The sequence below is a fragment of the Leuciscus leuciscus genome (genome assembly GCF_965113295.1).
Source record: "Leuciscus leuciscus genome assembly, chromosome: 6".
Lineage (NCBI taxonomy): Eukaryota > Metazoa > Chordata > Actinopteri > Cypriniformes > Leuciscidae > Leuciscus > Leuciscus leuciscus.
The window spans coordinates 38260649-38287053 of NC_138730.1; the positions used below are offsets into that span (position 1 = coordinate 38260649).

General features: G+C 37.8%; 1 protein-coding gene across 1 annotated transcript; it reads left to right on the forward strand.

The window, feature by feature from the left end:
- Positions 1-129: 129 nt before the first annotated feature.
- Positions 130-21786, forward strand: klhl24a (kelch-like family member 24a). Its single transcript, XM_082173558.1, has 8 exons — positions 130-301; positions 1760-2640; positions 3236-3351; positions 4631-4815; positions 10093-10211; positions 15144-15332; positions 19221-19409; positions 19509-21786. The coding sequence occupies exons 2-8, from the start codon at positions 1840-1842 to the stop codon at positions 19707-19709; spliced, it is 1800 nt and encodes a 599-aa protein (XP_082029684.1). The 5' UTR covers positions 130-301; positions 1760-1839; the 3' UTR covers positions 19710-21786.
- The last annotated feature ends 4619 nt before the right edge of the window (positions 21787-26405 follow it).

The window sequence follows — 26405 nt, forward strand, 5'->3', positions numbered from 1 at the left end:
TTCTTTTGCTGGTTTGAAGGACTGGTGATATGCCACCAGAACTACATTTCCCTATAAACACCCTGCAGAACAGCTGACACAACACAAGCCTAGAAGCTGTGTGTACTTTCTTTGTGCCAGAACACGCAGAGAGCCACTATGAGACGGACGTTAACAAAGAAATCTTCACAGTGACAGCACAAGTGCTCACGCTTATGGAGCTATTTTTCAGAATTTCTTTAGATCGCATTTACTTTTAAGGACCTCTACTCTTTGCTATTGTTTTTGATGTTTTTCAGAAAGTTGTTCTCCTGGGGATAAGGTGAGAAAAAAAATGCAGAAAACTTTTCTGCTGAATGCTTTTCTGAACAACTTGAATTGTTGAGAGATCATGTCAATATAATGCGATATGATGAATGCGTTAACACTGTGCTTTTAAAGATGAATATATTCTGTGTCATGGTTGTTTATGGCGAGTTAACAATCAAGGATTTATTCAGGATTATACATATTATCTGTAGTATTAAATATGTATATATATGCTACGTTACCTATTTCTGCTCTGCAGGCTGTAAATGTATTCAGAATCTGCATGAAAATGTTTAGCCTGCTGGAAAGCCCTTGTAGACTATCTTGGACCAGCAAAACAGTTATACCAGGATGGTTATTTGGCACATGATCTGGTCGACTAACGTTAGCTTGCCTAGCAGTCTTTGTTGCCTTTTATAGAGTAGAATCACACATAATTGATCTCATTTCTGTGAGGTCATCATTTCAGTCCACATGGGTCATGTTTTGCTGTAGGGGAAATATTGAGCAACCGGCCATGTTCTTTTATTTCTACTTCCACAACAAAACAAACCTGAGTGACTTTAAAAAAAGATTGCGCAAACTCACTCCCTCTCACACACACACGCACGCGCAATCGCTCACTGTATCTCTCAGCACAAAGAATCAGTGTTTCTTTTAGGAATACATTTGTTTTGTTTTTTGTTTTTACTGCTCACGACTTGACGAATTTCAGAGTAACATTCACAGTTATGAACTCAATTCCTGTGCAATAGCTTTACACATTTGTCTTTTTTAAAATGTTGCTAGTTGTCATGACCCTTGTGACTGATTATAACACTTATGATAACACTTAAGCTAACAATTTGCTTTAATAAAAATGCTGAATTAATAATTCATTACTTGGTTTGGCAACAAAAATTTAAAATATAGGCCCGGTTTCACAGACAAGGCTTAGATAAGATAAGCCAAGATCAGGCCTTAGTTCAATTAGGACATTTAAGTAGCTTTTATAAACATTCCTTAGAATAAAATATTACTGGTGGTATGCATCTTGAGACAAAACAATGGCACTGACATATTTTAAGATATGTCAGTGCCATTTGCTTTCATTTAAAACTGCTCAATGCATTTTAGTGTAGGACTAGGCTTAAGTCTTGTCTGTGATACAGGGGGCTATGGCTATATTAACAAATAATGATAGATTTGCAAAATAATTGATACTATTTAAATTCTCTTGAGCATGAACTTGAGCCTCTGCATCAGGGTCAAAAAGTCTGAAATTAATAATGCAAGAGGTCAATAATATATGGCTGCAGTATTTCCCTTCTCAGTAAGTGATGACAAACACATTCTAACCAATCTTTGAATTTACTTGGAAAATTACAGACTGGCATGTTGTAGCAGGGGTACCATTCTCAAGAAGGTGGACCTCAGTAGGACTGAATACCACCTATAGTGTTTGTTGATTGTAACTGCTGTTCCTCTACAGGTGTTGATGGTCGCTGATCGTTCTCCTGCAGGCATTGATAGTGATTCTTAGTTGGTGAAGGGCTCCTGTCAGATACAATCATGGTGCTCATTTTGGGTCGCCGTCTGAATCATGAGAACTCTGTTGGCGTGCCTGAATCGCCAGCAATCAAGCGTAAAATCTTTGAGATGGAGTCTAAGACCCTGAGCGAAGTGTTCAACTTCTCTTCCGGTTCCTCTCACTCTGAGAGCGTCCTCCAGGTCTTCAACGAGTTCCGTGACAGCCGCCTCTTCACGGACGTGATCATCAGTGTCCAGGGGCGCCAGTTCCCCTGTCACCGTGCCGTGCTGTCGGCCTGTAGCAGTTACTTCCGTGCCATGTTCTGCAACGACCACAAGGAGAGCCACGAGATGCTGGTGGAGATCAATGGCATCCAGGCGGACGCCATGGACACGTTCCTGCAGTACGTTTACACCGGACATGCCTGCATCACCACACAGAATGTCCAGTTCCTCTTCGAGACCTCCAGCCTCTTCCAGATCGCCACTCTGCGGGATGCTTGCGCAAAATTCCTGGAGGAGCAGCTTGACCCCTGCAACTGCCTCGGCATCCAGCGCTTTGCAGATGCCCACTCTCTCAAACAGCTGGCCAGTCGTTGCCGTGCTTTCGCCTTGCTGAATTTTCCAGAGGTGGCTCAGCATGAGGAGTTTCTAGACCTCCACAAGGATGAGCTGGAGGAATACTTGGCAAGCGACGAACTGTCCGTTGGCAGGGAGGAGGTGGTGTTTGAGGCGGTGATGCACTGGGTCTACCACGGCGTGGAGTATCGCAGGCCCATGCTGAAAGATCTGCTGCAACATGTCCGACTGCCTCTGCTGCACCCCAACTATTTTGTACAGACGGTGGGTGGCACATTCAAATTAATTTGGACAGGTGGAGAAGCTCTATTTTTTAGTTCAATAAATCCAGAAATGCTCTGCTTAGATGTTTATAGAGTGCTACAGTGTTGATGTATTTTTATAGGCCTGGTTCACTTGACAGAAACCCAATAGGATTTTTTTATGTCCCAGGCCACCTCTGTTGTCCAATTTTGACACTTCAAAAACCAATTCAAAAAATCCATTGACTTCAGGATGATGGAACCATAAGTGCTAAAATTCTAACTCATTTCAGGGTTTTGGCCTACAAAAATATGTCATTGGGTATAGTATATGGTCCTAAAATTATGAAACTAGATAAAGCGAAGACTTGAGATATGGCTATTTGCTGAGATTTGCTCCAATGATATTCAAACACACTTGACCCAGCTAATCAAGATCCTTGGGTTCACTTGAAAACCATCGGCAGGTGTGTTGAACTTGTTAAGTCAAGCATTTTCTTTATTGTCATAATAGAACAAGATTATTTAAACAAGATAGCTGGACTCTACAGGAAGGCATATATGAGGGAACAGGTTTAATGTCAAGCAATAAGATTGTGATAATTTCTCTGCTGCAGGTGGAAGGTGATAAACTGATCCAGAATGCTCCAGAATGTTACCAACTGCTGCATGAAGCACGTCGCTACCATGTACTTGGCAATGAGATGATGTCACCACGTACAAGACCTCGCAGGTACGATGTAGTTTCTGATCAAAAATGTATCAATGAGATGTCAGATCACATTGTCAGCATTGCTCATGAAATAATTTTGTGAATGTGAATGACTAAAGTAACGTGCATTTTATAGAGAAAATGAAACCACTGAAAAATCATGAAAAACCACTCCTACATGCAACAATGAACTCAATTACATTATCAAATAAAAATGCACTCAACACAATGTTGACTCCTTAGAGTTCACTCTTTACTGGAAAATGCACTACATCTGAAAAAACTGAAGGGACATGATTCTGTTTGAAATACGAAGTTATTATAAACTTTGTTTTGTAATTAATTTTCTTTATCAGTATTGCTTATTCTTTTAGAATTTGAGCAAACTCCTTAAGCCCAAAGTATACTTCAGTTTTATGCGCTTTTTGCCTTTAACCTAGACTTTGAAACAATGGCCTGGGCCAGTGTTGCCATTTATCAGTAAAAAAAATGATTGGACTTGAAAAATCCCATTGACTTACATTGCAGGAGGGACGTCATATCTAGGAACCACACTACAACCACTCAAAACACACTATGTCTGTAGTCTGTTATTTTGGAGGCAGTATTTATTTAGGGAAATATCTGTTTGGAGGAAGTATCTGTATTTTTAGATTACTGTCTTTGTAGCAGTCAGATGTGGGGTGCCGTAATCTGTTCTTGAAGGCAGTATCTTAATATGGAGTTTCTGTATTTAGATTCAATATCCTAATATGGGATCTGTATCTGTATTTCGAAGCCAGATCTGTGTTCTGGATGTGTTATCTGTGTTTGGAGTTAGCATCTTGCATTGGGTGCTGAAAACGTATGAGCTTGTTTTCAGACATTCCACTCTGCCATAAAATGATTTAGTGATTTAAAAACGCACACATTCAGCCCAGAGAAACCACAAATGCAAAACATTCACTGTACAGGACTTTAGTTATTGTCTGCACTAAACACACATAAAAGAGCTGTGCAGGCACTCGATGTTAACATTGTCGCATAGTGTATTTCAGACGGCTGTGTGTGTGTTTGGTTGAGGGTTTTGGCTTATTCAGGTCAGAATTCTTAAACGCAACATTGAATTTTATTTTGAAAGAAAAACACACATGAAAGTGTCTAGGAAGAGTATTCTTTTTCCAATGAATCATTTCAGAATCAGAAGCTCATTGTACCTTAGCAGGAATGAAGATTAACCACATCCTGATGCTGTCATCTCTTTCTTTTTCCACTTCAAAGCTTGTGCTTATCTAAAGATATTGTGTCTCCCTATCTGCAGGTCTACTGGTTTCTCTGAGGTCATTGTGGTGGTTGGAGGCTGTGAGCGAGTGGGTGGGTTCAATCTGCCATACACAGAATGTTACGACCCCGTGACGGGAGAGTGGACATCTCTTGCTAAACACCCCGAGTACACTAAATCTGAGTATGCAGTATGCGCCCTCCGCAACGACATTCTTGTGTCAGGTGAGACCCTCCTATTCCTGCCTCACAAATGATAAATTGAAAAATATTGTTTTCTATTTTCGGGTAGCCCCATCCACAGAAAATCCTCATTGGTCCCAAACCCTCTCATAGCTGTATATGAAACGCCCTATATGGTTGTGATTTTGTCACGTCAGGCTTCATTTTAGGGCATGGTGATATTTGCTATACTTTTAGTACTGTGTGTCCTGTACTTGGTCACAGTGACTGATCAGCAAGAGGCTAGTTCTGCGGAACCCGAACACACACACACACACACATACACACACACTCTTTCTCTTTTGAGCTGTGTTGTTGGCACAGGCATGTGGAACTTCCTATAAAAGTAGATTTACCCAGATTTACATGTTAGAGAGGAGTCTTGATGTCTGCTTGGAACATAAATGACATCTAATGAAAAATGTATATGAATAATGCTGTCAAGAATATTTAGGACTCAAATGATTTGTTTTGATTAATTTTACCGTAAAAAACAACAACATTTGAAGTGTCCAAATTCTGACAAGACTATCACCGTGTGATGTGTGGGGAAAAGTGGGTTAACTTTAAGTAGTCAGACACGACGTCTACTTGACGGGTTAAAAACTGAAAAAAGAAAAATCAGTTTTGAGGACAGGACCCAAGCCATAAATGGGGATTAGAATATCATAGATACTTGGGAATGGGCTCTTAAAGGAATATTCACCCAAAATTTTAAATGATCCCATAATTTATTCACACTCAAGCCATCCTACAGCAGGTGTATATGACTTTCTTCTTTCATCCGAACACAATCAGAGCTCTTCCCAGCTTTGTAATGGCATTGAATAGAGCCCGAGTTTTTTTAAAGCTCCAAAAAGCGCATCCATCCATCATAGAAGTAATCAATTAGACTCCAGGGGGTTAATAAATGCCTTCTGAAGTGATGCGTTTTTGTAAAAACAACATCCATGTTTAAAACCTTATAAAGTATAATCACTGGTTTCTGGCAACGGCCATACGTGCGTTATCAAGGGAGTCGAGTTCCGGCAGAAGGGTGACCTCTGATCCGAGGTATGATGTAGCTCCTCTTCTCTCATATCGAAATCCTCCAACATTTTTCTTTAAAATTTCTCGTTTTAGACTAATTTGTGATCAGTGTTTTGTTTGGCTCTATCCTCTGCGATAGAAGATTCCGCATCAATTCTCAACTAAGATTATGCTACGCCTACTTTAATCCACTCAGAATACCTTAATACTTCCATAGCAACACCCTGGCAACCCTACACACCATCCTGACTGGCACCATCCTGGCATGAGCAAGCACCACTCACATTCCCAGAGAATGAGCTTTTAAGATATCATGCCAGTAAGCAACCATTCAGAACACCGTAGCAACTCCCTAACATCCGCATAGTAACATGTTTTATACCACTTTAGTAACTCCATAGCAACACCCTTTCAACCATACACCCCATCCTGGCGTTGTGGCAGTGCCTTGTGCATTAGCAAGCACCACTCTCATTTTCTTCAAACAATGTAACCCTCTACTTTTAAATACATTGTTCAGTTGAGCTTCATTTGAACAAATTCTGTTATGGATGGGTTGGGCAAATTAGTCCTGGGCTTTCTGTGGTGAGTTAAGGGCTTTTAGCAAATGCCTTGTTTGTGAGGACATTTCTAGAACAGCTGTTTATGATTCGATGAAAATCGGAAACAACATGCCTCTGTGACCAGCTAGTGTGTCAAGGGCTGTTCTCACTGGCAAACTCTAGCTATTGGCTGAGAACTTGGGACATTTTAAACTCTAACTGGCACAAGCAAGCGGCTTCTTAAGGGAGTATATGTGCCAAAAGTTTCAGAATAGTTCCAGGAATGATCTGCAGTGTTTGGCTGCAGATGTTGGTGAAGTTATTGCATTACGTCATCCAGTGCCCAAAGGTTAGGTCTATGTATACAGGTCATGCACTCGGAGTTTCTATAACTGTGACATTTTTATACATTTCAACTTGATCTAAACTCTTTTAGGTCATGTGTGTGTTTTTGTTTACACAAGCTAGATGTAATAACCAGGAACTCTGAATTGTATTCTCCTTCTAGAGCCATTATTTAGTTCTTTCAAAAAAATGAAGTAGTTAAGAGTGTTACTGATTTCCATGAATAGAGCTGAGTATTTGAGCTCATGTTCTCACGTGTCAGGATTGCCCGCTCTCTCTCTCTCTCGCTCTCTTGCTCTCTCGCTCGCTCGCTCTCTCTCTCGCTCTCTCTCTCTCTCTCTCTCTCTCTCTCTCTCTCTCTCTCGCTGTTCTCGTGAGCACGTGCAGTTGGCCGGCCTCCAGCATTAGGTTCAGAGGCCCCTTACTAAATCTGTCAGAAGTCATATCCTACAGGCATGGTGGTTCAACTGTCTTTCTTAAACATTACTGTTGCAGAACCGGTAAGAATTTGCAGGTAATACGTTTTTGCTTTCGGTTTATTGCATACAAATAAAATCAAAGTGTGTACAAGTAAATAAACTTGAAATACACTAAAGTACCCTGCAAACTTTGGACAGTTTGAACGGTATTAACGTATTAAATTACTTGCCAAATAATCTGTCATGGGAGCCCTTTATTTGCATTTCTTCAGAAGAGCCTGAAAATAAAAATTGCCATCATTCTCACCCTCATCTTATGTTACTTTCTTCTAAAAAACGACTTTGGACCCCATAGACTTTCATTTTATGGACAAAAATATATGGTATCTTTTTTTGAAATACCATCTTTTGTGTTTCACAGAAGAAAGAAAATCATACAGGTTTGCAATGGCATAATAATGGATAAATAAAGATATGCTTTCTCGCTGTTAAAGAAACCATAAATCATTCTGTCCAAACATGACCAAGACGCTTTCAGTTTTACAGCTTGACGTTTTGAATGATCTGGTCCTTCCTGTTCACGGTTGTCCATTTTAGGAGGCTATTAAGAGGGCCGTCACTAAACATAAATCATATTGAGTGGTGCAGGTATGACTTCATGTCATACCTGCACCACTCTATTAATGCTCTATTAATGCTATTGCATAATGCAAAGGTACTTATCAACTCAACTAAAAGATTCCTTTTTTCAGGATTATTAATATCATTAATTATCATTATTGTTTTTCTACAGACATTGAACTAAATTAAATTGTACAGTTTCCCAATTAAAGGAATATAATAAAATAGTAGGTTTTTTTTTTTTTTTTTTTTTTTTTTTTATATGAGGCAGTTTGTATGCGTGTTCAGGGCAGTGTTGCCAATTCCGCAGTTTTCCTGCAGAGTTGGGCTACATTTACACTGTTGGCATGTGTTTTTTGTAGTTTTGTAGCGAACCAAGCCCATCGTCAACCCACAGGAACACGATTTTTACCACACAGAACCCAATATTTACAGAGGAACCTCACTGAACACGATTGGGCTAGTCTGGTGGACATGGTTTTGCCTATAATCAGGAATGATTTTGAATAGCAAGTGGGCTGGTTTTGTTTTGAAAACCTGGCAGCCCTGGTCTAGGGAACCATACTTTACTGTTCACCTGCAGGTTTTGCATCCTGATTTAAGGATGCAAAGTAGATGTGTGACAACATGTGAAGTGTCAGCAGGAGACTGACTCCGTCTTAAATGCTGGTTTGTCTGGTCTTCAGTCTGAATGAATGTCACAAAGGCCTCATGTTTTTTGTCAGGGGATATTCATGACAGAAGAGCAAACTAAAAGGACTGGAGCCAGGCTTTATTATGTTTACTCAGTATTAGAGGAAAAGGCAAACACATCCTCTTTAATTAGACAGAGATTTGGACTCTGCCTTTGTTTACCAGACAGTTGCTCAGCTCATCCGCTAATGGAGTTTACGAGCACTGTAGTTCTTACTGTGGTGCTCCTACTTCCTCAAACCCCCCCGCTTTTTCCTTCTTTGAATTTCCCCTTTCTCCTTTTTTTTTTCTGTTGCTTGTTTTTATTATGTTTACTCTTTAAATGCGTGTGTGTTCAATTATATGAGCTAAAAAGGTCTTTGATGACATTGTTTCCTGCACCGAAATTAGTTTAATGAAGGTGTTGACAAGATGCCCAGCTAGAGCACCAACTTACCTTGAAGGGACTCTGAGAGGGAGGAAGGGCATCATGTGCTATTTGAAAACTTCTGACACCTACGTTATCTAAGTCTATGAACAGAATTAAAGTGGAACGGCCTGCTGCCAGGTGTTTAGCGTGTGTGTGTGTGGGAGAGAAGGACTGTTAGAGCTTGCCTCAGACCTGCTGTTTGGATGATAACCAGCCATTTGGGTCAGATGTGAAGTGGCACAGAATAGAACAGCCCTCAGCAGGTTTAGATAAACATATATGACAACAAGAAAGGACGTTAAGATCAGAGGGAGAATTTCTGTTTAACAGGAACACAGGTGAAGCACTGTGGTTTGTGTAATTACAGACGTTGTGTTGCCTCAAACTGAGAACTAATAACATGTTTGTGGGTTTGCAAAGTTGACATTTTTTACCACAAAAAAAAAAAGCTGCTAGTGGTTGATAACTAAACAGTGGCCCCAAAAAGTATTTGGACACTTAAAGGAATAGTTCACCTCAAAATGAAAGTATTCTCATCATTACTCACTCATGCCTTGTATCCTAATGTATATGACTTTCTTTTTTCAGATAAACGCGAATGAAAATTTTTAGGAAAATTTTAAGGAAAATATTCCATCTCTGTGAGTCCATATAATGGCATTGAATGGGTGCTGCTTGTTTGACACTTGGAAAAACCCACATTATAGCATTGTGAAGCTCACAAGAGAGATGGTGGTCCCCTGTGCTTCCGTGTTACTTCTTGTGCGAGCTTCACAACTCGCTTACATCAAAACGTCCCTCTCATGAATGCTTGTATGACAGTAGATGCAGCAGTGAGTTTTAAACACACACACACACACACACACACACACACACACACACACACACACACACACACACACACACACACAGAGCAGTGGACAGCCATTTTTACTGCGGCACCTGGGGAGTGATTGGGGGTAAGGTGCCTTGCTCAGTTGTGGGTAATGAGAGTGGAAGAGAGCACTGTTCATTCACTCCCCCCACCTTCATTTCCTGCTGGTACTGAGACTCGAACCCCTGACCTTCGGGTTACAAGTCAGACTCTCTAACCATTAGGCCACAACTGCCTGAGGATGCAGTTTTCGATATAAATGCGTCCCCAAAATAAGGTTAAGTTGGTGTAGAAACACACACAAAGCCTGCTCTTGCTGCGTGTTAATGTTTTGGTTATTTTTTACAGGTGGACGCATCAACAGCAGTTACGTGTGGATGTATAACTCCCAGCTCAACGTCTGGATCAGAGTGGCCTCTCTTAATAAGGGGCGCTGGAGACACAAGATGACCGTCCTACTGGGCAAGGTGAGAGAGAGAGTGTGGTGTGCATACAGTATGTGCACCTGTGTGTTGCACTGTGTTGGAAACTTTTATTCCTTCATCGAAGCAGAAACCAGGAGACTTGAGATGGATTTTATAAGCAGAAGAGATTTATTCTTCCATGTCTGTAGTTCATCAAGTCTGTAGTTCATCATCATCATCAAGTCTAATCTAAAGAAACTTGCCTTGCACTTTTATATACATTTAGGGGGAGGGATTTACATTGAGGTTGAACAAAGCATGTAAATTAAGTATACAGGTTAAGGAACCGCCCTAGACTCCAGCGTGTTACCAGTCTCAATCCAATCAGCATACCAGTCTCAAGTTACCAGTCTCAATCCAATCAGCATAACTATTCAAACGCATATATGCTAATCCAATCAGCCTGACTAGATTGTCCATACATTAACATTATCATAGAGACAAAAGCACAGCTGTACATTGAGCTTTAATGGTCAGGAAATGCATAAAGACAAAGGGTGAGGGTGAGAGTCGTCTCAGCAATAAGAGAACAGGACTGGCAGGGATCTCTTGATATAATCATCATAACTGAATCTTAAAATGCTAACTTCAATGTACTCAACTTTTACTGTTGCAACCTAAATTAAACATTTAATAAATTTGTAATACAACAACTGGTTAAACAGAAAAAGAGAAAATAAATTTTAGCTCCCATAATGCTTTAGTTACAGCATTTATTTTTTTTGACATCCCCACCCTTCCTTTGTTTTTCCTTATCACAATTAGTTGGTAATGCCTAATTACTCTGAATTCTTCTTCTTTCTTCTCCACAATCTTCAAATATTTCAGCTTGATACACTTAACGTTTGCTCCACTTTCGGCTCAAAAACAATTTCAGCCTTTGATGTGCCATTTAATTAAAATTAACTCATGACAATCTTGCAAATAAACAACTAATCAGGAACAAAATTGCATAAGATATAAAATAATAATAATAATAATAAGAATATTCCATTGTCAAATTTTTATTTTTTATTTTACAACATTTAGTGTGGTTTATGCTTAAAACGAGACAAACAATTGGTAACACTTTACTTAAAGCCTTTATGTATAATGCATTTTAACTTTGGTTACAATTATTTATGAAACAATATAATGCATTATAATGTACATGTAATTACATTATAATGCATTATATTGTTTCATAAATAATTGTAACCAAAGTTAAAATGCATTATAATATTAACAGATTCCTTGTTATATAATGCATTATACTTTCTAAAGGTATATTATAACTGGGAACAATTATTCTAGAGACCATACAATTCATTATATAGGGTGCATTGCAAGGCATAATGCATTAAAATACTTATCTAATGTATTATTTTATATATATGTATATATGAAGAGTTCAGATGCAAAAGCCTCTAAATGCCATCTGAAATTTTCTTCTAGAATGATCATTTTTATCAAGCTTGTATATTTAAGTTCAGTAATTTCACTTAAATGACAATTAATAGGTAATCTTCATTGCCATTTAAGTGGAATTATTGAATTTAAATATACGAGCTTGATAAAAATGATCATTCTATAAGAAAATTTCAGATGGCATTTAGAGGCTTTTGCATCTGAACTCTTCATATGTATGTATATGTATGGCTTTAAGTAAAGTGTTACCAAACTATTTGATCGTTTCTGCAGGATGAAACTTTACATTATAATCAGTGCAGAAAATTAAAAAAGTGTACAGTTGTCACTTAGCCATTGTTATATCCCGGCTTTCAGTGCGTGTTTAGGACTGATGTTACAATGAGATGTTTACAGCTCTATTCAGATTGTGCTGTTGTAATTTGACCTGTTGCCATTTGATAATTTTGTAGAAATGAGCTGTCCCGGTACTGTATGTTTTGTTTGTCTTATGTAGAATCGTGATCCTCTTCCTTTTTCTTTTTTTTAATTACTCATGAAAAGTGTTTTGGTCTTTTAATACTGTATTAAATTTGTATTTTATTTTGGGTGTTTGTAAATGTTTGAGACATATGCATTTCATTACAAATGCGGGGGGTATAACATTCTGCCTGCTTGGATGTAATAGATTTCTTCTGTTCATGCACGCAGAGAGGCATGAACATAATGATCTCTTTTAAAGAATCTTTTTTCCTTGGAAAACAGTTGTAATTCTCTCTCTTCCTCTGAGTGTGTTTGTTTATCTGTCCGCCCAGTGCCCATCCTCCTCTTTGGTTGTTCACAGCACGTTTGCATGATTTTCAGGATGTTTATAATTGCTTTAAAATGGAAATTCATTTGAAATCCTCCTTTAAAAAAAAGTAGTTCTTCCAAAAATAGAAATTGTTAACATTTTAAGTCCCCGGTATACTCCCGGGAAAGTTCCTTTTAAAAAGCAAGCATTTTAGTGAAGCACAAGAAAAGCATCTGATCATAGCAACGTCGATATGTTTGCACGAGCTCTGCAATTCAGCGCCTAGTAAAGTCACATTTATTTATATAGCACTTTATTCAATAGATTGCTTAAAATCAAGCAGCTTTACTGTGTTTAAACATGAAAAACAGTGTTAGTGTCTCGTTTCATCAGAAGTACAACTGCATTTTCTACTATAAAGCAGCTCTCCAGTGTGTTCATGTTTTTACTCAAGGACGTCTGACCTCAATGGACTGAACAGGATAAATGAACTGGAGAAGATTTTGACATGAAAGAAGGTGGAGCCTCTGCGCACTACCTATTACGTAATCGCCACGGACCAGTGGTAATACAAAGGTGTTTACCAGCTGTAGCAAACTTTTCCGGATAGTTAGCTTTGGCAAGCTGTTTCGAACTCCCAAAACGAACTTCATTTGGGCCTGATTTTGTTCGAAATGACGTCACATCAGTTCGTTCTTCGATTCCACTTGAAGTATATCGGAGCTTTTACTCAACCTCATGTTGTTCCAAACCCATATGAATTTTTTTCAGGGGAACGCAATTGTAAAAAAAAAAAACAGGTCATTAACAGGTTCACAATTTTTTATTATTTTTTTTTTATTTTTATTTTTATGGGGTCTACTAGAATACATCAATTATTTTTCAAAAACACATTATTTTTCTTATTTACATTGTTGCAGCACCTGTTTTCTCCCTCTGTCTGAATGATCAGTTTTAAAACGCTGAACGCTTCTGAAAAGCGTAGTCTGACTGGTCAGTCGGGCCCATGTCATAACTGTTTGAGAAACAACCAAGAAGTTTTTTGATTGTTGGTGACGTAGCAGGCTCACTGTGACACCATACGCTGATTTCACGCAGCCGTTATTTTGAAATCGAAAGCGAGGCTCCGGTGGGAAGAAAACCGGAAGTGTCGCCTTTAATCACAGGAGAGTCGTGAATGCGATGGCGTATTGTTGTGTTTAATGATGTTGTGTCAATTCTAAAACTGTACATACATTTTCTTTTATACTTTAGACTATATACAGTGAAATTCATTTATAAATAAAAAAAAAAAATTTTATAATTCAAAAAGTAAAAAAAGAAGCAGGAATGAACTATATACATATCCTATATTGGATATTAACATCCAATTGTGTAAATCGCGGCAGAAGCTTCAAGTTGGTAGTCCAAAGGCATTGTTGTTTATCTTTACTTCCGGGGTTTTTCCCACCGGAGCCTCACTTTCGATTTCAAAATGGCGGCTGCGTGAAATCAGCGTATTGCGGGTCCCTGTCCCCTCTGGGCCGGTATAAACTCTACACCACTGTATTTGTGCTCCACGAAAAAAGTCAGTCATGCATGTTTGGAATGACATGAGAGTTAGTCGGTTTTGTGACAGAATTTATTTTCCGGTGAACTATCCCTTACATGTTTAATTAATTCCATCTTCCTTTAGATTTTTTCCTTTTTTCCTTCCTTTAGATATCCATGCCTTTGGATAGCTCACCCAAAAATTTAAATTCTGTCATCATTTACTCACCCTCACGTTGTTCCAAACCTGTATGGATTTCTTTCTTCTACTGAACACGGTTGAAAAGAAGATATTTTGAATAATGTCAGTAACCAAACAGTTGATGGGCCCCATTGACTTCCATAGTATCCATAGAAAAAAAAATCCATACAGGTTTGGAACATCTTGGGGTGAACTATCCCGTGTGTGTGTGTGTGTGTGTGTGTACATTGTTTTTGCCCACATTTGTACTGCAGATGCATTTTTTCGTGTATGCAGGTGGTGACACTGTAAAGACTCTCTCTAATTTCAGAAGAACCTCTTTATTGTTTTGCTGAAATATGAGCACCTGCACATACAGGATAACAACTACAATTCAAAGAATGAGTTGGCCATCTAACTTGATTTCATTCCATCTACCTTTATCCATCCATCAACCTTTATCCATCCATCATTCTCTTATCTTGTTTCTGCCAGCCTGAATAAAATGACTTGTTATGAGAGTGGGATTCAAATTCTTATCTTATTTATTCATTTATCATAATTTTTGGCCAAGAAAAATTGGTATGAATATCGTTTCAGTCACTCAGGACAGGGTGTGACTTAACCCTTAACCCTTCTAGTTCAGAGGTCATCTGTCTGTATGTGTGTTTGCACATGAACTTAGGCCTTAGGCAACTGCAATCTGTTGAACAGGTTTTCTGTTTAACAGCTTTAATGTAGGTCAGTGTCATTATGTAGTTATCGTGGCTCTTCCACATTTCCTCTGCGGTGTCAGTTTGAGGATAAAGAGGTTTGTGGAGAGGATATGAAGAGTGTTTGTTTGTTTTTAAGCAGCTACAGAGACCATTTTTATATTATCCTTGAACATCAGCCATGAGCTAGGGAAAGAAAAGATAGTGTTGATTTATTTTAGTTCTCTGTGATGGATTACATAACAAATAAAAAATGAATACACACACACACACATATAGGCATATATATGTATATGTATATAATATATCATATCTGTGTATGTATCCTGCAGGTGTATGCAGTTGGAGGTTATGATGGGCAGTGTTGTCTCAGTAACGTGGAGGTGTACGACTCCTTCTCCAACCGCTGGACTGAGGTGGCCCCTATGAAAGAAGCCGTCTACTCTCCGGCGGTCACTAGCTGTGCGGGAAAACTCTTCGTCATCGGAGGACAACTTGATGAAAACAGCTGCTCCAATAAGGTGACTGAGAAACAGCACTAAACAAACACACTATAAAAAATTAGGCAGAGCTGATCTAAAAAAAACAAAAATCTTTGGTCTTTGATCTTCAGCTTAAGCACTGATAATGCATTTGATGCCCAGTGACTTTTAAGTGGTGGCAGACCCTTCCAATGAGTGCTCTTGACTAGGTGCATTAAAGAAAAGAAAAAAAAGAAAGTATTGATTTCATTTGTTTATGAAAAACTGACATAGATGATGCCTTTTATCAAATAAAAACTGCTTTTTTGCCTTGCCCTCCTTTCCTCAAACCTGTCATCTGTTACCTGGAATAAACCACACACTCATTCCAACTTGAAAAGATTAGTCACATCTAAATTATACTGTCATGTTTTTTTCCTCCTTGACACAGTGCCTTTATGAAGCAAATAGACCATAACCAGAGCAAGAGAGTTTAACCAACCTGTAACGCACGCCTTTACGTTTACACCTGGTATTAAGATGCGTTTAGACGATCGGATCACAAGTAGACGAAGGAGACACATGCCCATTTGAGATCTTTCGACCTAATGGACAAAATATGCTCCCTCAATTTAAATATGAATGTGCCCAGAGATGACGGAAAAAACATACGGAGAGCATCAGGTTTAGTTTCTGTTCTGACAGTCGCAACACCACGCCGAACACTGTGAGTGTGTGTGTGTTAGAAATCTGGAAAAGTGAGATAACATTGTGCTTGGTACGTTTTTCCTCTTCAAACCAAACTTGGGTCTCCAGCCGACAAAGTTTAAATCTCGTCTGGCTAGCGTGCTTCCCATAATGTTTATTCATTAGGTCAGTAGGCGGAGAGTAGTAGGTCTTTTGTGGCTGTTCGAACGCATTCGACCACACGCTACGAAAGCAGTCCGGTCAAATACGTTTTCGATTACCTCTGGAAGAGGTTGAATATATTTGAATACATTTCAAAATGTAATTTATTCCTGACAAAGAATTTTCAGTGTCATTACTCCAGTCTTCAGAGTCACGTGATCCTTCAGAAATCATTCTAATATGAAGATTTGATGCTCAAGAAATGATCAATGTATAATATTAATATTATCAATGATGAAAACAGTTGCTTAGTATTTTTGTGGAAAACTTTTCAGGATTCTTTGAATATAAGGTTCAAAATAACAGCATTTAGTTGGTATAGAAATCTTTTGTTGCGTTATAAATGTTTTTACTGTAACTTTTGATAACTCTTGCTGAACAAGAGCATTCATTTATTTAAACAAAATATGATAACCCCAGACTTTTGGGTATGAGAAGGGTCCTGCTAAACTCACCTTTATTTTGTGCCTCATGCAACCCCTCGAATGTGGGCATCTTTTTGAACAGAAGGGCTGCTAATGGCAGGGCAGATGGGGAGTGAATGTGTGTGTTTGTGCAGGTGGTCTGTAACAGAGTGAACAGGTGGACCTCCGTCGTGAGCTTATTGTCCTCAGACACTGGTGCCATCTCAGATAACATCTCACATAGGTTTCTCTCATTGATTTTCCAGTGCTCAGATTACTGCATTCTTTACTTGCCATCTGGAACAGAAAGAGAAGGAGCTGATATAGTTTAATACAAAGCTCTCGTCCACAAAATGCTGAATGTTCCTCCATGTAATTGCTTCGTCTGTCACTCGAGAGTTTCCAAATGGTGTCTGCTCGACAATACATCTTTACTCTCTGTCAGAGTGTGTGTCTTCGGTGACATCCATATTGTCAAGTTTTTTAAAACTATACTTCAGCTAGCACAGAGAAAGATTGCTTGTACTGAAGAGTGCATATATTAGATTTAGTTGGTTCTGTTTCCTCACCCTCAGGGCCTGTTCTCTGGTTTCAGGCTCAGCTCAATATATTTGGCATTATACTGGTGATGGCAATGAGGAAATTATAAATATGGCAGAGTTGATATCACTGTTATAACACCTGCATATTCATGTAAAAAAAAAATACTTTTGTGTGAGTTTAATTTCTACACACAGGAACAAGAATATATAAAAATGCATGTGTTTATGTATGTATATGTAAATATGTTTTGGATTTAGAATTGCAGTTTAAACTAGAATGTACATTTCCTGAAGAAAATGTGAGTGGGTGCTTGCAGTGGCAAAACTCACCACTCGGTTGCTAGGGTAAGGTTAGCCAATTTTTAGCAAGATGCTAACACAATTAACATCATGCTAGCATGATAAGAATGTGACTAGCATGTAGCTAGCATGATGTTCGCATTATTGGAGTGTTGTTAGCATGATGCTAATATGATTAGCATGTTGTTAGCATCATGCTAGCATGTTTTTAACAAGAAGCTAGCATGATTAGCATGTTGCTTGTTAATTAGCATCATGTTAACATTATTAGCTAACATAATGTTAACGTTGCTAGCATCATGTTAACATTATTAGCATTTTGCTAGCATCATGTTAACATGATTAGCTATAGTATACCATGATTTACCATGTTCTAGTATGATTTACCATAGTTTACCATGATTTACCATAGTTAACCATGATTTAGTCAAAAGGTCTGTGCGCGCCAAACTTTTGTCCAGAAGAAGAAGAAGTGTGAGCAATAACAATAGTGCGTGTCTTGCCTTTGGCAAGCACCCACTAATAATAATTAGTATGAGTAATAACAATAGTGCATGCCTTGCCTTTGGCAAGCACCCACTAATTAGTATGAGCAAAAACAATAGTGCGTGTCTTGCCTTTGGCAAGCACCCACTAATAATAATTAGTATGAGTAATAACAATAGTAAGTGCCTCGTCAAAACACCATTCAAAATGCTTGCTACGGATGCGAAAAACGGATTTTTTGGACGGATGAAAGTTTTGGAGGCAGTGTACAAGCGTGATTGACATAACGTGAGGTCGTATTTATTTTTTAACGTGGGAAAATTTCGGACTCAGTGTGCAAGGGCCTTTAAGGGTGCTTTCACACCTGCCTCATTTAGTTTCGGTTGAATCGCACTAGAGTTCGTTTTCCCCATTGGTGCGGTTTTGGGCAGGTGTGAATGCAGGAGGTCTCGGTACGCTTTCAAACGATCTCTGGAGCGGTTCGTTTGTGGTGAGAACGTGATCCGACCTCGAACAGAACCAACTGCCAAAGAACTGTGCATTTTTGGACTAAACCAGTTGCCGTAGTCAATTGCACTGTGCATTATGGGATGAGGAGAAATGTTTGTTTACAGTTTGCACTTTAAGCATGGCAGCTCGCGGACAAACTTGGAGTTGTGAGGAGGTGCGGAGCCTGATAGAAATTTGGTCTGATGACCATATTAGTTCCCAACTTCTCAAAGAGAGAAAGGGCACAACATTACCTGATGGATCGTTGGTAATTTTTTTAGGATGATGAGCATGTCACTGTTTAGCAACATTAATGCACGCCTCCTCCTGAAGTGACTTGCCGCATTTATTACATTATTTTCAATCCGCATCCTCGCTTCATTCTCAAATATTTATTGTTTGTCTAAAGTGGTGTAGACAAACTATATAATAAAATATGACCAGGGATACAATCAGCCCAATACTGATCGTTTCAAAGCAGCTTTACAGTGATAACAGGAAAATTATTAATTGAAATAAATCAGAAATAAAAATATTACAGTAGATGGGGGGGGGAAACAGTTGCCTAGCTAACTGTAATAAGTTACTAAAACTGAAATCTTCATAAACATAAATAACTTAAAACTAATAATAAAAATGACCTACAGTATATCAAATTTACTAAAACTAATTTTAAAATGATAACGTCACAAAAGATTACGATTGTATATAAATAACATTATAATAACACTATTAAATGAAGTAGTTTACATAGTTTAGAATTTGAATCCTTTTATAACACAAGCTTTCTCTGTTCTTTCTGCACAAATCTGTTTCAGGTCCAGTGTTATGACCCAGAGACAGACAGCTGGCAGTTGAGGGCGTGTATTCCCTTCACCAAACCCAATATTTCTGCCGTTTCTCTCAATAACGTCATCTACGTGTGCGGGGGCCTTACCAAGTCCATCTACTGCTACGATCCTTCACAGGACCTCTGGATGCATGTGGGCCACTCCTTCAGCAGACAGGTACCTGAAGCACAGCTGCTAATAAACCAAAAAAGTCAAACGTTCCTGTCATTTTGTCCCATATACTGATTTTATTATTGTATGTCTGTGTGCGTTTAGGAGAGTTGCGGGATATCAATTTGTAACGGAAAGATCTACATCCTGGGTGGACGGGGAGAAAATGGGGACGCATCTGACAACATTGTGTGCTATGACCCGGCCTCTGGCATCATCACATGCACGGCTGCTATGCCTCGTCCCATCTCTTACCATGGCTGTGTTACCATACACCGTTTCAGTGAGAAACAACGCAAAGCCTGATAGCACCCACTAACGCACATGCAAACTCCCAAGCATGGACTCGTCTGTACATACATAATCAGATGTGCTCTTGTAAACAATGTGCATACTTCAGGACTGTTTAACTGTTACAGTTGATTTCATCATCATGTCAAAGCTGTTTAGATCGTTATCTATGTGGCAGAGTTTCCTGCAGTCGTTTCTCTGGAAGACGGATGTAATGCATAACCTTCCTCATAGCTGACATACATTTAGATATTGCAAACTAAAGCTATTACAAATATTTCTGTTAATGGACACTTCTCACATTTCCGACATTTTCAGAAGTGGAAGTCATCAAGTGGTGAAGGGGAGATGACAGGAAATATAATTTATGTATTCCTGTTTACTCCAATAACAAAATAAAAAATCTGTGATGGCATTTCCATGACTTTCCAAAAGAAGTGAAAAATATAGAGAGACTGATTACAGCAGTCAGAAAAGAGAAAGATGTCAAATTTGCCATCTATTTCTTAGCCGTTGTATTATAAACACCCTTGCAAAAGTGTTGATCTTTTTTTTTTTTTGTAATTTACTGCCAATGAAATATACAGTATAACATACATTATAGCATTTAAAAAAAAAAAAAAAGGAAATACTAGATTTGTGATGTTGATTACTGTGGAAACGCGTCATCACAGTCTGTGAAAAGGGTCCATTGAAATAAAATAAAATGTAAATATTAGTTGAAACTAAAACTAAAATAATAAAACAATTAAACCTGATTAGAAAAATAAAATAAAAAACCAATAAAATGACAAAAGCTCATAATGAAATGACTAAACATTAAACTAAAATTAACATTACATTTTTTTAACAAAATAAAAGCTAAATATTGATAAAAACTAAAATAACACAGATTCAGATGTCAAATCTGATGGAGTAATCACATAGATTCTGTGATGCTGCCATTTTTTTTCCTTTCTTTTTTCTTTTTAAATGTACATTTGTTTATGCCTTAAACCTTTTTATCACTGTTATTATTACTGTTGTTTTGTATCATTACTCCTACATTTTGACAACGATAGATTTCTTGACATGGAGAAGTAGTCTGCAGACCGAAACTGTTTTTTAGGTTCAGTCTCGGAGTTGATTTTAATGTGCTATTTACTCTTTCTACGTCATATTAAACTTCTGAGCTTATTAAATAAAAGTAAGCACTTAAATAATACATCAGACATGCTGTATGAGGGTTTCATAAGGAGGTTTTTGTGTTCTAAGCACTTGAAAACCTAAGGCTCCGGCTCGGAGCAGGAGCTCAGTGATGGACAGCTCTGATTTAGGTCAATGAAATGTCACGTCTGGTTCTTTTAGGTTCTTGATGAACCGTACAGCTGTGAATTATTGAATTTTTTTTTTCCTTCTGTGTATCATATCTGTATTTAAGCATCTCATCATCTTTGTGACAACCAGGACGTGCCTTTCTGATCTTTTTTTATTTTTATTTTAAGCAGAGCCCCAATCATGCACTTGTATTTACTAGTGTTAGTAATATATCTCAGTGTAAATACATTTTGCTCTTTTGTTATGTTTTTAATGTTATCTGTGTTGTTATTTTATGTCGTGTTTGGTGAATAATGCTCATAGCTGTAGATTACATCTCCTTTCCTTTAGAGTTGGACTGGCAGAAAATTCTTGCGTGTTAGCGTGAATGTGCGTGTTCAAATAAGACTAACTTGGAACTGTTTTCATGTTTTTGATAGATAGTTACAGTCTCTACTCTAGTGCTTATCATACTGGAAACAGACACGTTAGATTAGATTGATAGTATTGGTTTCATTTTCTGCAATACATCTGAACGAGTCGGGCAGGATGCTGGCAGCTAGTTTACTCAAAGCACTGCATCGCCATTTCTGCCTGCAATGATAAAAGATATAAGTGTGTCTGTATATATGTATTTATATATTTTCATATACATATGTGATTTATTGATTTTTTTTTTCTTCCATTCAATCACTTTAATTATTACCAGCTGTACTGTTCTAAGGTTTTTGTATATGTTATTTTGCCATTGTGTGTACTGTTACACTTTTTATTTTTAATAAATATAATAAACCAGCTTTATATTGTTTTTCTTCTGAGTTAGATGTGGTGTTTTTGTCACTGTTGTCGGAATATACATTTGGAATCTGATTCTGGACTGGACTGGTCATTCAAGTTCTGAGTTGGTTTTCAGCCAGCTTATTCATATCTGGTTCAGTCATGAAACTCGAGAGTGAGCAAGCTTGACATGATTACTGCATGGCACGAGCTGATTGGCCTCTGCTTATCCTGCAGCCAATGAGATTGCTTGACTAACATTTAAATAGTCTGGTTTATGGTTTGTTGTAAGCTAGTTCCTCTGAAACCCTCCACCTGCCTAGATCTGCTACATGATTTATTTATGTCTATTCATGCGGCAGCAGCAAATCTTACATGCTCACAGCAGTGAGTCTGTGTATCTTTAGCAGTAGCGTAGCAGATCTAGTCCACCAAGACCAAATACATTAAAGGGTTTATTCACCCAAAAATTACTCACCTTCATTATTGTTCCAACCCCATAAGACTTTCATTAATCTTCGGAACACAAATTAAGATATTTTTGATGAAATCTGAGAGCTGGCTTACTCCTTCATAGGCTGCTAGGTAATTGATATCTGCCAGCCCAGAAAAAATAGTAAAGACATCGTTAAAATAGTCCAAGTGACTACAGTGGCTCAACCTTAAAGGGATAGTTCACTTTGAAATAAATTTTTGGTATGTTTTAGCTTACCTCAAGGGCATCCAAGATGTAGGTGTCTTTTTTTCCGCAGTAGTTTCAATTTTGATATTTTTAGGTCAAACCGTTCTTGTCTGTCAGTCATATAATGCAGGTCTATGGTCACCACCTCAAAGAGCATGCACAGAGTCCAAATTAAAACAATTCCCTGTCGTCCAAATTAAACAATTCCCCATCGTAAGTACACATTGATGGCCTAAGACACGAAACGAGCGGTTTGTGTGAGAAAACGAACAGTATTTATATCGTTTTTACCTCTTATACACAGCCATGTCCAAGTGATCTGATCTGACGTGTACGCAGACTGGTGCATAGATATATACACTAGATGTCGCCTTAAAGACATTCGTTCCAATGAACTGCCGTAGACAAGGCGACATCTAGTGTATATATCTATGCACCAGTCTGCGTACACGTCAGATCAGATCACTTGGACATGGCTGTGTATAAGAGGTAAAAACGATATAAATACTGTTCGTTTTCTCACACAAACCGCTCGTTTCGTGTCTTAGGCCATCAATGTGTACTTACAATGGGGAATTGTTTAATTTGGACGACGGGGAATTGTTTTAATTTGGACTCTGTGCATGCTCTTTGAAGTGGTGACCATAGACCTGCATTATATGACTGACAGACAAGAACGGTTTGACCTAAAAATATCAAAATTGAAACTACTGCGGAAAAAAAGACACCTACATCTTGGATGCCCTTGAGGTAAGCTAATAGCTAAAACATACCAAAAATTTATTTCAAAGTGAACTATCCCTTTAAGTTTATCAAGCGACGAGAATACTTTTTGTGCACAAAAAAACCCCCAAATAACGACCTAACCCTTTATTCAACTATTAATTTTCTTCTGTGTGGGCCTCTGAGTGAGTTCACGTAGTGTAACAGCGCAGCGCTTCTGAGTTGTACGTCAGAACGTAGGCTCACTATTGGCCAGCATCACACGTATCACACACATGACCAGCGTCGGCCAATAGTGAGCCTACTTTCTGACGTACAACCCAGAAGCGCTGCGCTGTTACACTACGTCAACAGCTTAGGAGAATGATATGGAAGAGAAGAGATGGTTGAATAAAGTCGTTATTTTTGTTTTGTTTTGCGCACAAAAAGTATTCTCGTCACTTGATCAACTTAAGGTTGAGCCACTGTAGTCACTTGGACTATTTTAACCATGTCTTTACTAACTTTTCTGGGCTGGCAGATATCAATTACCTTGCAGCATATGAAGGAGTGATCCAGCTCTAAGATTTCATCAAAAATATCTTATAATTTGTGTTCCGAAGATGAACGAAAGTCTTACGGGGTTTGGAACAACATGAGGGTGAGTAATTACTGACAGACTTTTCATTTTTGGGTGAACAAACCCTTTAACATTGCCATATTCAATAACATGCTATAACTATTCCAAGAGTTGTCATGGTTGAAATAAGTATATCCTGGTATTCCTGTTCCAGCAGGAACTCAAAATGACGTTAAACCTAAAATACCTAAAATACCATCACGTCATTTATCTGGAATAGTTGTAATTGAGCCAAAGCATAAAAAACACTGGACATTTTCCAAATATAATTATAATAGACCTTAAATGGTGAAACTGCAAAAGTGCTTCAAGCACCATGCTGTATGTTATAATTTTATATTCATAATTATATCTTAAGCATGGAGAATGTTTGTAGTGCTTTGTGTTTGTACAACTCATTCATTCTTGTGGCTTGAGGAAACATTCATCCTTGTGGCTTGAGGAAACATACATTCATGTTTGTGCAATCTGTAAGATTCTATGGAACTTCCTCAGTATTTCCAAGTTATGCACTATATTCCTCATACTCTAGTCAAAGCAAGTCAGGTTCAAGGATACAATTGTAAACTAAAACTAAAAACATTTGTTGATTGAAAAAAAGCTGAAAAAATAAAACATAAATATTAAATTATGATATTAATATTATCAAAATATAAATATGATTAAAAAATGAAAAATAAATCCTAAAATAAAAATGTGAAATGTTGCCTTGTCAATAAACTATAAGTTTTGAATTAAAATCAATTAAACCTAAATAGCAATATTTAATAATAAAAATTAAATAATAATAATAATAAAATGACTAAAGCACATAAAGAAATTAACTAAAATTTTAACTAAAATTTACATGAAAACTAAAAATATTAAAATAAAAGAGTTCAGCGATTTATTTGTTACTCTATAACCATTTGTGGGCGATTTAGCTTACAGTTTTCTTACCTGGTTAATGTCTGGCATTTGTTAAATTCGTTAGCATAGGGACAGTCGTCCTATCACATGACAAACTTTACAACTGGTCAAGACTCCAAACAGTTTGCCCTGTACATGCCTGCATGCCTCAGCTCATGCCTAGGCCCAGACATTTTTGCATTTTCTCTGCTAATTTTGAGGGGAAATACGCAGAATGTATTTAAATACTGTAAAAAGTGGAGAGTACTATACTTTTATCAGTGGTTAAAGGCATATTCAAATTAAACAATATAATATATTTGTAAAAATCTGTATTCTGCAGCACTGTTGAGACAGCTCTCCTTATTGAAGTTGACCTCTAAAACCTTTTTTTATTTTATTATCAGCGAAAGGGCAGAACAGAAAGAAAGACCTTCCTTTGAGCGCTGATTCCTCTCAAGGTCTCTTCTTTATTTTTTCTTGCCACTGTTGATTTTAGCTTTCTGACTGTTTAAATGCTATATGCCCTGAGACAATTGCCATTGTTAAAAGTGTCTGCCTTTGTAAAATCTGAATAAAGCTAAATGAAATTGGCTGTGTTTGCTCTGGTGTGACGAATGAAACTTGCTAACAAGTTGTCGTTTGTGAAAGGAAATAAGAAGACATTCACGATCACATTCCTGGCCAGCAACAAGCATGAGACTTCAAAACCTGTGCAATGTTCAGGTCTTCTCAGTTCATTATTCTGTCAAAGTAAAGGCTCTCAGGTGATGAATGGCCCCCAGAGATGATGTGTTAATGTTACTGTTTGGAACGGATGACTCAGGTGTTATCGTAAGAAACAAGGAAAAGGGGTTGAATGTGAAACTGCAAATAAGTGGACATGGTATGATAAATATGAAAAACTGAGAAATGTCATATTTTTTACATGTAGGCCTACCATGGAAGTATATTATACTTCCATGGAAGGCCTACATGTTAAAAATATGACATTTTTCATATTTATCCTACCATGTCCTGGACATTTCATGCCAGAGTATAAGACGTGTGCTTTTTGCTGTTGTAAACATACATGAGCAGGATCACACTTGGTGAGATGTTGATGTAAGTGCGCCACCCTTTGGTCAGGCTCGGGTATAGCATGGCCTAACTCTTCTTGAATGAATTAGGTTCAGATTGGATCCACCATCACCAACAAAAAATGTAATCTATTTTCTGGCATACTGTGAAATGTGTTTGAACTGAAAGCCTAAATGTAGGATGTTAAGTTGGAGTCAGTGTGTGTGTTAATAGGCTATTGTTGAACTGTTTTTGCAGAGTTCAAAAATATTATTTTGGGGGATTTTAGTTCTTTGCTCAGGTAGGCTATAGGTTCAATAATGCTCAGGGATTTTCAACCTTTTAGATGTTTTGTACACCCAGATGTGATTATCCTCATGCAAAGGACCCTTACCCTGAAATTTAATGGCTATCGAAATAGTTTTTTGTATAAAGACCCAATTTACATTGCGAAAAATTTATATAAGCATATTTATGTAAAGACATTATTTGGAAAATATTTAGTTTTAGTTTCATTATTACATTTGTTTTCTATTCATGATAGAACTGTACTGTTACACATATTATTTAAGGCATTATTTATTTATTTGACATAGGCCTACAGTTTTGCTCTTAACAAGGACCTCCAAGCACTCCCTTTCGACCCTTTTTTGAAAACCCCTGCAGG